Source organism: Melospiza georgiana, chromosome Z (genome assembly GCF_028018845.1).
Source record: "Melospiza georgiana isolate bMelGeo1 chromosome Z, bMelGeo1.pri, whole genome shotgun sequence".
NCBI classification, from domain to species: domain Eukaryota; kingdom Metazoa; phylum Chordata; class Aves; order Passeriformes; family Passerellidae; genus Melospiza; species Melospiza georgiana.
The window spans coordinates 52,419,934-52,432,339 of record NC_080465.1 but is presented as its reverse complement, the minus strand read 5'-3'; the positions used below and the strand labels follow the sequence as shown (position 1 = coordinate 52,432,339).

General features: G+C 37.5%; 1 protein-coding gene across 3 annotated transcripts in view; it reads left to right on the top strand.

Moving 5' to 3' along the window:
- The window catches only part of GHR (growth hormone receptor), a 118,612-nt gene extending 108,767 nt beyond the window's left edge, over positions 1-9,845 (top strand). For all 3 annotated transcript variants that reach the window (XM_058044407.1, XM_058044405.1, XM_058044406.1), the window contains exons 7-10: positions 2,440-2,611; positions 3,897-3,987; positions 6,709-6,778; positions 7,048-9,845. In XM_058044407.1, the coding sequence (XP_057900390.1) occupies positions 2,440-2,611; positions 3,897-3,987; positions 6,709-6,778; positions 7,048-8,010 (1,296 nt within the window). In that variant the 3' untranslated portion in view covers positions 8,011-9,845. The remainder of the gene's footprint in view (positions 1-2,439; positions 2,612-3,896; positions 3,988-6,708; positions 6,779-7,047) is intronic.
- The last annotated feature ends 2,561 nt before the right edge of the window (positions 9,846-12,406 follow it).

The following is a 12,406-nucleotide window of genomic DNA, read 5'->3' as shown; positions in this document are numbered from 1 at the left end:
TGATTTTTCCCATTAATTCTCTGTCTTTCTATCTATACTGGTTTAATATATTAGCCTCCTAATATATATATACTTAGTATATTAGCTTCTATTTTAAAGCCTGTGAAATGTGTTAAGTTTAGGCAGTAAATCAATAATCTTTAAGAAGCTGAAAATATGCAAATGTTCAAAAGCAGAATACAGGTATGTCTCTAAAAATGGACCATTTTAATGTTTTTTTAATAAGAATTTTGATATCAGTCATATAAATACCCTAATAAAGCTTTGTTCTTGCTCCAGTACTGTCAATAATCCCAGAACGCTTTGAGAATAGTTCTTCTCAGGAGAGGAAAGAATTGAAGATCAGTCCTCTTTCTGAACACAGATAAGGAATTCCTGATTGTGATACTTGCCTCAAGAGACAAAGTGTTATAGATTATGTTGGACTTAACCTGTGTGTAGTGGAAGGTTTTGTAAGCCTTTCATCTTAGGAATATAAACATGGCATACTGAGACTCATATATGAGAGTACAAAAGACAAATTTCTGAAAAAAATCCTGGTCTGGCCTAGGACAAAAGCAAATTCTGAATGACAGCATTGGAGCAATGCTACAATTTCACTCTTTGGATTCCTTGCTACAAATGCCTTCTCTAATCAATGTTGAAGCACATTAAGATGTAAATGTCTGCTTATACATGGTCAAGTTATACATGTCTACTTATTACTAGTTTTTTACACAAAGGATAATCCTTGACTGCTTAAATACACCATAATGCTTTGTACATGTAACTAATGAAAAAATTAATTTATAGTACCTTTTATGGTACTAAGTCCCTCCTTACTAAGATTTGCTTGTAATTTTTCTAGATTTTTTGGGACGATTCATTGCTTTTTCATGCACAGCCTTTATTATTTTCTCAATATATTTACTAGTTGAAAGTAAATAATTTCTAAATTGAAAGAAGATTAAACATTAATTAGTAAGTGTTAAAACAGTAAGTTATAGTGATAAGAGGACCAAAATTATTTTCTGAGAAACGTTCTAAATGAATAAAATCCACCCTGACATAATGGGTGTTCATGAGACAGAGATAAAATTTTGATTACCTTTTATGAAGTCTCTCATATGACTTTTACTTGAATTAATCTATGACAAATGCTGTTTGTTCATCCTTTCACTTCTTGCTGAACTTTCCCCACTCCATACATCCTGCTCCATCCAGGAGTCTTTCATAAAGGCTCTGATTTATTCTTCTTGGCTTTTTCCAAGTAAGACCATTATTTGGGATGCATGTAAACTTACCCGTAAAACTTCAGTGAACTATTTCTTTGTGGCTTAATACCATGAAATAGGTAAATATGAAATATCCTTCCCAATGATTTCCAAATGGATATTCTACACATATTAAAAACATTGGTGATGTACAGCTATGGTTCTCCACAATGCTCAACTACTAGGAGAGAAGAGCAGTCTGTCTCCTCCAAAATCTGACTGGTTGGTTGTAAGAACATTGGAGTCAGGTGTCACCAGGGATCAGACAATTCCAGAGATCATACCTACCAACAAATATTGTCTCAAGTTGAGGTTATGCAGCTATACAGATTATGAGACTGTGTTGTTGAAGCTTCCTTCAAATTCCCAAAGGCAGTTGTTGTCCAGATATTTTAAGTTCTAGCCATGATGCTTTTTTCTGGTATCATATTTGATTCTAAAGTAAAAGTAGAATATAATATCTGCCACTTTGATTTCTATTTTGAGCACATTTTCCTTATTTTGTATACTTTTGTAGGGTTATTGGAATGAAAATGCATATAGAGGTATAATAGAAAAAGGCAGAAATTTTACTTATTACGAACTCCAGTGTGATTTCCTAAACATTTTCATATTCAGCAGTATCTAAGTAATGTTTCAGCTAATATAGAAGTTTCAAAGACCACAATCTGATGCCAGCTGCCACACAGTCTCCATTATCACATTTTGTATATAGCTGGAGATTTTGATTGTTCACCAAATAAAAACATTTATAGCATGCAAAATGTTTGGTTATAACCATTAAACCTGTAGTGGAGATTGCAGTAATTTAGAACTCCTGTGTTATTTTAACAGCATTTTTGGCATTCTGTAATCAGTAATGTTGTGTTATAACAGTAAAAAGTATTTACAACCTGAAAGATCAGTGAAAGATGTTCACACCACCTACTTATGGTATGTAACTGGGGGAAGCTGCCTTTCTTCACTGACTGTATCTTCAGATCTTGGATTGTCTGCTTCTGGTCCCCTGAATCACAGAAATGCCTGATGACTACTAAGTTGACAGTAAATGGTGTGAATGTTCTCTGAACTGTTCTTGTGCTATCCTTAAAATGCCCAGTAGCAAAAATGCCTTCAGAAATAAGCAACATTGTAAAATTTCCAGTACAACTCAAACAAATAAATCACAGTTCTTCTGTCTTTACAGTTAAAACCCAGGCTCTCAACAATGGTTCCACTGTACTCTCTGAAGACAGCAAGAGATTATGAGATACGAATCCGATCAAGACAACGAACTTCTGAAAAATTTGGGGAGTTCAGTGAAATCCTCTATGTATCATTTTCTCAAATAGGCATTGGATGTGATCATTGTACAGAAGGTAAATAAGAGTTTTAAAGCTCTCTGTCCAGTGTTCCTTGGCCCAACAAAATAAGAGTGACATTTCTGTAGGAAATTTTAAATTATAAAAAAATTAGAAAAATCTAAGACTAAAGCTAGAAAAAATTTCTCTATGCTTTGTAGTTTACAATGTAATATTAAGAATAATGGAATTGCTAATGTTTAAGAGATAAAACATTTCATTTATCAGCATTGTTCGTAATTTCTACTAAATTGCTTTTTTCAATAATTTCTAAATTCTTTGTAGCCACCTGCAAAGGTAAATAAAAGGGACTTTTTTTCAGTTGATTCAGTTGGTCCACAAAATAATTAATGTTCGACCTTTAGAAAGAGAAGTGGTATGTTTTTTGACACCACCATACCTTAGTTTTTGTGAGAGAAAAATAGTTTGCTTGTGATTTTATGTGCTATTAGTAATGTTCTTTCAGCGTGAATGAACAAGTATTAGCATGGTCTGTGGCATTATATGCCCTCAGGACTACTTGATAACATGTTCCAAGCATGTTCCTCATGGCTGGTTTTGCTATAGACATTATCTTTATTAAGATATTGTTTAGATTTATGAAATCAGTCTGGTTTAGCAAGGAGTCCCAGTGGTCTCATAAATGCATGGAAACTGCTGAGAACAAAAGCTGCCATGGATTAGGAATGATACTTCCCAATTCAGTGCCGTGACTGAGGCTCTCCCAAACCACATCCTGCTCACTCAGTCCCTCTTCCCCTTTCTGCTCCAGTGGGAAGGAGTTGAAACTGATAACACAAAAAGTGAAGATCACAGGTCAAGATACAAGCAGTTTACTGGAAACAGCAATGAGATAAGAAAACAAACAATAAAGGCGTAATAATATACCACAATACCACAATATTAATATAATATTAATACCACAATATTAATCGCAAAAGTATACAAAAGAGAGTGTGGTTCACACCCTCTGAGTGAGAGATGCTCACTGCAGAGACAACAAGCAATGTCAGACAATGCCACCACTTTTTTCAACCAGAAGTTACACCCTTCTTCTTGGAAGGCAGTGAGTCCCTTCATCCGCCCCTGCCTGTGACATGAGATGGTATCCAGGAACATCCAAGTGCTGGCCAGAACTAGGACAAAAGCACATTTTTATTTCTGCTGAACATAGAACTTTTACATTTGAGTAACAGACATTTTCATCAGTTTTTACCATTTTGGAATCCTCAAGTGGTAGAAGACAAGGCTAAAGTCAAAGATGTGACATTCCTGCTTATATGTTCATGTTTTGTTCTTTCAGAAGTTGAGTTTCCATGGTTCTTAGTTGTTGTCTTTGGAGTGTGTGGGCTGGCTGTAACAGTGATCTCAATCATGCTGTCTAAACAACCAAGGTAAAGACTTTTTATTTGTTGGAATTTATGTACCTGTAGCTTAAAAAAAAAGGAAAAAATAAGATCTGTCGATTATTTCAAATATTGGGGACAAGGAACCATTTTGAGCATTTTTGTCTATTCTTGTAAATTACATATAACTGAGATTAGTATGTATGGGGCCTTCAGCATGGGGAATCTGATTATCTTGATCTTCCTCTCACTGCAGTACATTTTATTCTGCAGAATTGACATGATTGATTTACTTACACTTTGAACTCTTTTTTTGTAGTTCACTCAAATTTTGAACATATTATTTTTTATTCACATGCCATTCAAAAATTTAATACAAACCTATGTCTATATATTTGATTTTGTTCTTAGACCATTCCACTAAACTCTACTTCTTGAAGCCAAGGGAAAGAGATTGATTCATAGGGCAATATTTGGTCTCTGTGGATAAAGTGCAGTTTCTGTAGATAACAGGAATAAAATGAAACTAAGCACAGAATTGCATTGTTTGTAAAAATTATGAAATGGTGTCATATACAAAAATGAAAGAATGAAACAGAAATAAAAATAACAGGTGTTAAAATTAATTAATCTTCTAATATGTGTTTTCAGGGGTAGGTTTTGGCGGATTTCAACTTGGATGTCATATCAGTACTGTTGTACACTATGGAGCAACACCATGGTCAAGACCCAGTGCACACATGGGTGTTGTCAGTGGTCTTGTGTATACACTTTGAAAATGAACACTGAGTAGTTTTGCACATACCAAAAAATGGTGAAATTTCTTTTCACATACTGAAATTACAACAATTTGGTGCATTTGGAGCAGATCTAAAAAAAAAAATTTCATTAGGCAGTAATTTTTTATTTAGGCAAGCTCTGTGCTTTGACAGAGTTTAATTTCAGGAAACCATTCCCTGCAATAGCATCCCAATCCCAGATTTAAGAGCAAGGCTCCTGATACAATTTATGACAAAAGCTTGATGTGTCAGAATGGAGCAATGTGCATGTAGCACCAGGAGCTAAGGTCAGCACACTGAACAACAGGTGGCTCAGTCTGAGAAATTTTCTCAGTGAGAAAATCCTCAAGTCTGAAGCGTATCTCTAATCAGATTTTATAAATATCTTCCACGCTAATCATGAATGCTGGAAGAAGCTTTTCTCCACTGAGGATCTCATGTGGAAAGTTTTTCTGGACTGCAGGTGTACACCCTTTCCTTCAAGCATTGCCATTTAGTGGTGAAATGACAATATTTTCTGCAGAGAAGCAGCCTGCATAGGTTTTCCATAATGCAAAATATCCATGCTTGGTTACCTTCTGATTCTGAAAGATGCCAATTAATATTTTCCTCAGTTATGATCTCACAGGCTCTGAGCGAGTCTCTGTAGGACAGATGCCATAGGTTTAGGTCATTCGAGTTGAGAGGTGAAAGCTTGAATTATGCTAGGCTAAGAAAGGAGCAGAGCACAGTTCTCCCTCCCAAATGTCTTCTCCAGGCAGTGAGTGGTAAAATTCTTTGTTTCATTAGAAGCAATGCCCAGTCCTGTCAGAATACCTGATTTGTGGATTCAGCTGTAAAGCACAAGTCCGAACTCTGAGAACCCAACCAGTTTACACTGCCTCTCCAGAGATTAGATGGAAAGTTACTGTATTTCTGGCTCTCACTAAGCTTTCTGGACAGAACACTGAGGATCTGCTCAAAACCAGAAACATCTGAGGAATTTGGACATGCCATGGTTAAGCCAAAAGTGCCTAGATTTCTCTCTAGGCACTCTTTAAGACATCTGCTACCCTCTCTGGACCTCACCAACGTCCCTAAAAAGGCAGCAAAACTAATATATCTGAATTTGTATTAACCACTTTCCACACCTTACTTTCTAAAATAGGCAATTAACCCAGTATAAAGAGAATTTTGAATTTTTCTTTTGTTCATCTGTTTGCAAAATAAGCAGAGAGGTAACATGGAGGAGACAGGCATGAACAGCTACTGTTGTATTAAGGGAAAATAAGAACTGGGAGTGGTTTGGTTTGGAGGGGTTTTTTGTCCCCTAAAAATTAGGAATGCACTTTATGAAGGATTAGAATAGTATGTATTTCCACGGCCTGCAAATGCCCAAGGAAGTTACTAGACCTTTCTCCACAAGGGTAACCGCCTGCCTTAATTACAAATTATTTTATTATTTGTTCCACTAATAATTCAAGAAGCAGAACTGTCATAGCGATGGCAAAATGCTAGCCTAAATTTTTGCAGATGTTTTTCAGTTTTATTTATTAGTTCTAAAGTAATTCACTCTTTCCACCAATTCCTGTTTTCTGTTCCCCTATTTAAATTTATTGGGCCTATGCAAGGCTACTGTATCTCTGAAAAAAAAAATTGGAAAGGTCACATACTGAGGTTTGTATCAGGTTGCATTGAAAGTATGTATAGAGGGAATATATTCACAGAGCTGTAGGAATTTGCTCTCTTTCTATACAGCATTAAATTGTCAAAGACCAGACTCCAAAATGGATTCCCACATAAATTTAAGTGATTTCCAAAAGGAAGCTTGCAGAGAACTTGTTTCGTAATTTGCAATGAGAGAAAATATTCTTTCCCTAGGAGTATTTGAAATTTTATTTTCAAACATTTAAGTTTTCAAGTAATTAAATATAAATGCAGTGTAAGCCTGTCTTCTTTCTAACTTCCTCAAAAAAGACCACTGTCAATTAAAAGCCTTTTTTTTTTTCAGGTTAAAAATGCTTATTTTTCCTCCTGTGCCGGTTCCAAAGATTAAAGGGATTGACCCAGATCTTTTGAAGGTAACATCGAACTCTAAAATCTACAGTGGGAATCTTTATAGTAGTAGAAGATGACGACTGTTCTCCCAGGCAGAAAAATTTTGTAGAAGAAAATTCTGACATTTGGGGAGTTGCCATAGAATTAGTTTGCATAAAATAATTTTGAATCCCTTTGCAATTATTACATAACTACATCTTTACATAAGTCATCTTTACATAAGTCAACATTATAAAAAGGACAAGCATTTCTATTACTTCCTTTATAAAATTCTTTTTTATTTGCCTTGTAGAAAGGAAAGCTAGATGAAGTGAATTCCATCTTAGCCTGCCATGACAACTACAAGACACAGCTCTACATTGATGACTTGTGGGTTGAGTTTATTGAGTTGGACATTGAAGACCCTGATGAAAAGAACAGAGCCTCAGACACTGACAGGCTCCTGAGTGAAGATCATCTGAAATCTCACAGCTCCTTGGGAGCGAAGGATGATGATTCTGGACGGGCCAGTTGTTGTGAACCAGATATTCCAGAGACAGACTTCAGCGCAAGCGACACGTGTGATGCCACCTCTGATAGTGATCAGTTCAAAAAGGCTACTGAAAAAGAAGAGGATCTCTTGTGTCTTGACAGGCAAGATAATGATGAGGCACTTCCAAGCCTTGCCAACACAGACCTGCAACGCCAGCATAGGAGTACTCAGTCTGAAAACAGCCACCTGTGGGCACCCTTTGGAGACAGCCTTGAGTCACCCCGTCCGTCAGTCCATACCCAGATAAGCAACCAGAATTCACTGGCAAGTACTGACTTTTACGCTCAAGTGAGTGATATTACTCCAGCAGGCAGGGTTGTACTTTCACCAGGGCAGAAATCCAAGCTGGGGAGAGCACAGCGTGAAGGCTGCACAGAACCAAGCTTCACCATGGACAACACCTATTTCTGTGAGGCAGATGTGAAAAAATGCATTGCTGTGACTTCTCACGAAGAGAATGAGCCACGTGTTCAGGAACAAGGCTATAATGAAGATGGTTACTTCACCACAGAGAGCCTTACCACTACTGTTGCCAATTTTGGAGCTTCAACAGCAGCAGCCCCAAGTTCAGAGATGCCTGTGGCAGACTATACATCGATCCACATCGTTCAGTCTCCACAGGGCCTTGTGCTCAATGCCACCGCGCTGCCAGTGCCAGACAAGGAATTCAACACGTCTTGTGGCTATGTGAGCACAGACCAGCTGAATAAAATCATGCCATAGCTCTGTTTTTCACTAAGTGTGTGTAGTGTTTCACAGCAGAGAGTCAGTTTCGGGCTTGTATGCTGAAACCAAAATGAAGTCTAAAAGTTTTTCGTGGTTCCTATAATTTTATCTGAAATGTTGCAGCATAAAATATACATCAAAATATTCCTATTGTGTTCTGTAAATATTATCTATGAATTTGTCTTGAGGCTGTTTTGTCTTGTTCTTGTGGGTGTTGATTTTTGTGAAATTAAACATTGAAATTACTGTTTAATGTACAGGAAATTGTGCATTTTGATAAAGCTAAAAATCAGGTGGTTTAAAGTGTAAGAATTTAGGAAAAAACTGCTGTTGGCAGAGATCTTTATATCAATAGTTGGGAACTGATCATATAGGTGAAAACACAAAAGTAGCTTGACTAAATAACACATCTATTTTGATTTCTATAAATTGGTAAAATATATTTTAATACTTTGGTTGTAAAACCATCATTTTTTTCTATTACACCAAATATTGTTGTTCAATTATGGTGACCCATTTAAGTAATGTAATTGCTGCAGTCCTAAAAAGGAGTTTTCTGTTTTTTAAAATTTTGTTCACAGCTAAAATAAAAATAGGTTTTTACAGAGCCATTTTATACCTCCAAAGAAACCTATATAAATTTTTGGAATATTGTAGAAACTTAAAAGTAACTGATTCTATTACTTTCTTATGGGAACTGTTATAGAAATATACATGCAATTTAAAGTTCTATGTAAAATTTTTAAATATACAGCATACTTGGGCAAATTATTCTGTTCCTCATCAGAATCTAGTTAATGATAATAATAATACACTTTTTATAAACAAAATCTTGTTGAGCACAGTATTAAGCACTGTGCAACTAAATTTTCACTGAATATTTTTGAGAACACGTGAATAAGCTCTGATAACTTAGCAGCATAGTATCTTCATATTTGACCAACTTCTGAAGCCCTTCGTGAGCCAAAGGTATCATTTATTAGTCAGTACCACATAAAGTCTTTATTTAAAAAAAATAAATTAAGGACTTCAGAAGTTAGCCAGCAGTTAATTTTTAAATATATAACAGGATTAAAATACTTCAGTGGAACAAGGGGATCAAGTGCAGTATTGTTCAAACGTGGTTTTCGTTTTTGCAGCCTAACAGCATCTCCTCTGACCGTGTTAGGCACACTTTCAGAAGGAAAGGAGAGAAAACTGAAACTCAGTGGGGAAGCTCTCTTTGTTCTTGCACATGTTAAGAGCCTGACAGAGCTTTGCAATTAACTCTTATTGTTTCAGGAGTTACCTTCCTAAGCCGTGGTTTCATCACAGCAGGGTTCTTTCTTAGAGGGCAAATAGGAACATTCATTTCTTTGACCTGAAGAGAAGTGTATGATGTGCAACAAATTCAGGTCTTGCTTATGATGTCTCCAACTAAACTCACTGATGCTCTTTTTGTGACCAAGTGCTACACAACTGGGCCCAACTACTGGGTGGGATTTTTAAGTTTAGCACGTACTTTATGGTAAATGTGCATTAGATATTCTGCTAATTTGCTGCTACGATTTTCTAACAGCTGCATTATTTAGTTTCATATAAAATTTCATAGATGGTAGACACTAATGCAAGTAATGCCTATGTGTGTGTTTGAAAGAAGTTTCTTACTCTGTTTCTATTGCCAAAAATAGTTAAATACCTCAGTCAAACTCAGAATGTCATTTTGGTACTTTACTGGTCACACAAGCCATGATATGCCGGTCAGAAGATGTGTCTTTCAGTTTCTATTTAACTTTCTCTATGTTAGTGTTTTGTTTGTTTTTCTCAAAGTTTAATAAATGTATTGTCTTTGATCTGTCTGGACACAATGTGGCTTTTTGCAGGTAATTTTTTTAAGGGAAAATAGATTTTATTAGGAGAAAACAAGTATTTCTCATAGAATAAAGCATAAAGCCACTTTCCTTAGAATAGAAACAATGCCTTATATAACCAGTGTTTTCACTAATGGATGTGTATGGAGACATAGGACATATTGCACCCTGAGCTGGCCAAGATGTGTTGCCAGTTTAGCTGACCCATTTACATGCTGCTGGAACATCCTGAGATGGGCAGGCTAGTCCCCAGCCTGTACTGGTGCAGGGGTTTATTCTTCTCCTACTGCAGGACCCTGCAAATTTGCCTTTGTGGAACTTCATTACGTTCCTCTCCACACAACTCTCCAGCCTGTCCAGGTCTCACACAGCACCTGGAGTATCAACCACTCCTCCCAGCCCTGTGCCATCCTCAAACTTGTCCCTTCATCCCATGTCCCTTCATCCAGGTCACTGATCAATAAGCTGAACAAGATGGACCCAGTACTGAGCCCTGGGGAACACGGCTGACTGCAGGCTCCAACTGCACTCTGCACTGCTGATCACAACCCTCTGAGCTCTGACAGTCAATTCTAAACCCACCTCATTGTCCACTCATCAGCCCATGATGAGCTTCTTGTGAGGGTGTTATGGGAGATAGTGTTAAAAGGCCTTGCAGAAATCTAGGTAGACAACATCCACAGCCCCTCTCTCTTCTACCCAGCCAAGCATTACATATCAGAAGGTTTTTTTATTCCCTATGCTGCATGCATTGGTCTACAAACATTCCAGGGAGGTAGCTGGGCATGCCGGTCTCCTAAGAAGAGTGCTGGTGAATTATCACAACCACACACACCCACCTCCTTGAGGTGGCTGACCTTTTGGTTATTACCCTTGAAGGCAGCTAGGGAACATTTGTCACTGCTCTGGCTGGCCTAGTCTATGTCCTAACTGGATGGAATGGTGTGAGCATTGCCATTTTGGATCCCATCTCCAAAGTCCTTCACATTAAAGCCCGTCTCAAACACGTTGGCCAGCCTGCATACAAACTGCCTGCACGTGTTCCTTTTCTTGGAACGACACTTTGTTCATAGATTACCTGGCAGTGTTTAATCTGTCCTAGTATCTCTGTTCAGAAAACATGTTGGTTATCAAAAGCAAGGACTCAAGTTGCTCTGCTGCCTGTCTGTTGGTGTCAGCAAGAAGCTACCTTGGTTTGGAAAAGTTTGAGCCTCTTTTTATCCATCAAAGAAAATGTAAATTTCCAAGGCTTAGTGTTACAAGAAACTGAAAAAAGCTTCATCTATACTAGTTTCCATTAAGATAAGAAATAATTTTGTCAAACATAATGACTTGCACTATTACTCTTTACTACTTAGGGTGAAATATTTTTCCTGACTTATCATATGGGGAGTGAGATCAGCAGATTATGAGGGCTGTTCAGTCTGAATCAAAAATAACATTATAAAAGGTATATTTTCTATTTTAAAATGAAGTATTAAAGAAGAGTTGAGTGCTCTTTACACCTGCCATGATTTTTAAAACACTGCAATTTATAGATGGCAATCTCTATTGGGAACACTTTACTGTCATTTACAGTTTAGTATATTTAATTACATACGCATCAGCGTAGTTGTATGAATGGGAAATAATTCTCTGGTTCAAAGAAAAACTTCAAACTATATGACATTTAGCCACAGGCAACTTTCTTTCCTTTGAGATTTGCTCAGGGGCCTATTACCAGACAAAAAACATGTGCCTGTTGCAGACTACCTCATCTGAGAGGAAAAGGCAGAAAAGGGAGAAAAGAGGCATCCTGGCCTGTATCAGGGACAGTGTGGCCAGCAGCACCAGGGAGGTCATTCTCCTCCTGTACTCGGCACTGGTGAGGACACACCTTGAGTGCTGTTTCCAGTTCTGGCCCCTCAGTTTGGGAAGGGTGTTGAGATGCTCAAACCCATCTAAAGGAGGGCAATGAGGCTGGTGAGGGGCTTGGAACACAAACCCTGTGAGGAACGACTGAGGGAGCTGGGGGCGTTCTGCCTGGAGAAAAGGAGACTCAGGGGTGACCTTATCACCATCTACAGCTCCCTGAAAGGTGGCTGTAGTCAGGCGGGATTGGTCTCTTTCTCCAGGGAGCAACTGATAGAATCAGAGGACACAGTCTTAAGCTGCATCAGGGGAAATATAGGTTAGATATTAGGAAAAAAATTTTCACGGAAAGAGGTGATAAAGTTCTGGAATGGCCTGCCCAGGGAGGTGCTGGAGCCACCATCCCTGAATGTGTTTAAAAAAAGACTGGATGTGGCACTTGGTGGCATGGTTTACTTGAGGTGTTGGGGCGTGGGCTGAACTAAATGTTCTTTAAGGTCTCTTCCAACCTAGACATTCTGTGAATTCTGTGGAAATGTTTGGAGCATGATATTATTTTATTACAGAAGAAATGCAAATATGGGTGGTGGGACAAGAAGTAAACACTACAGAATTTTAGTTTTGCAATACAAATTTTTCAGTTTAACTCAGAATATCTATTTCACCAAATGGTGGAATTGGTAAGAATTTAA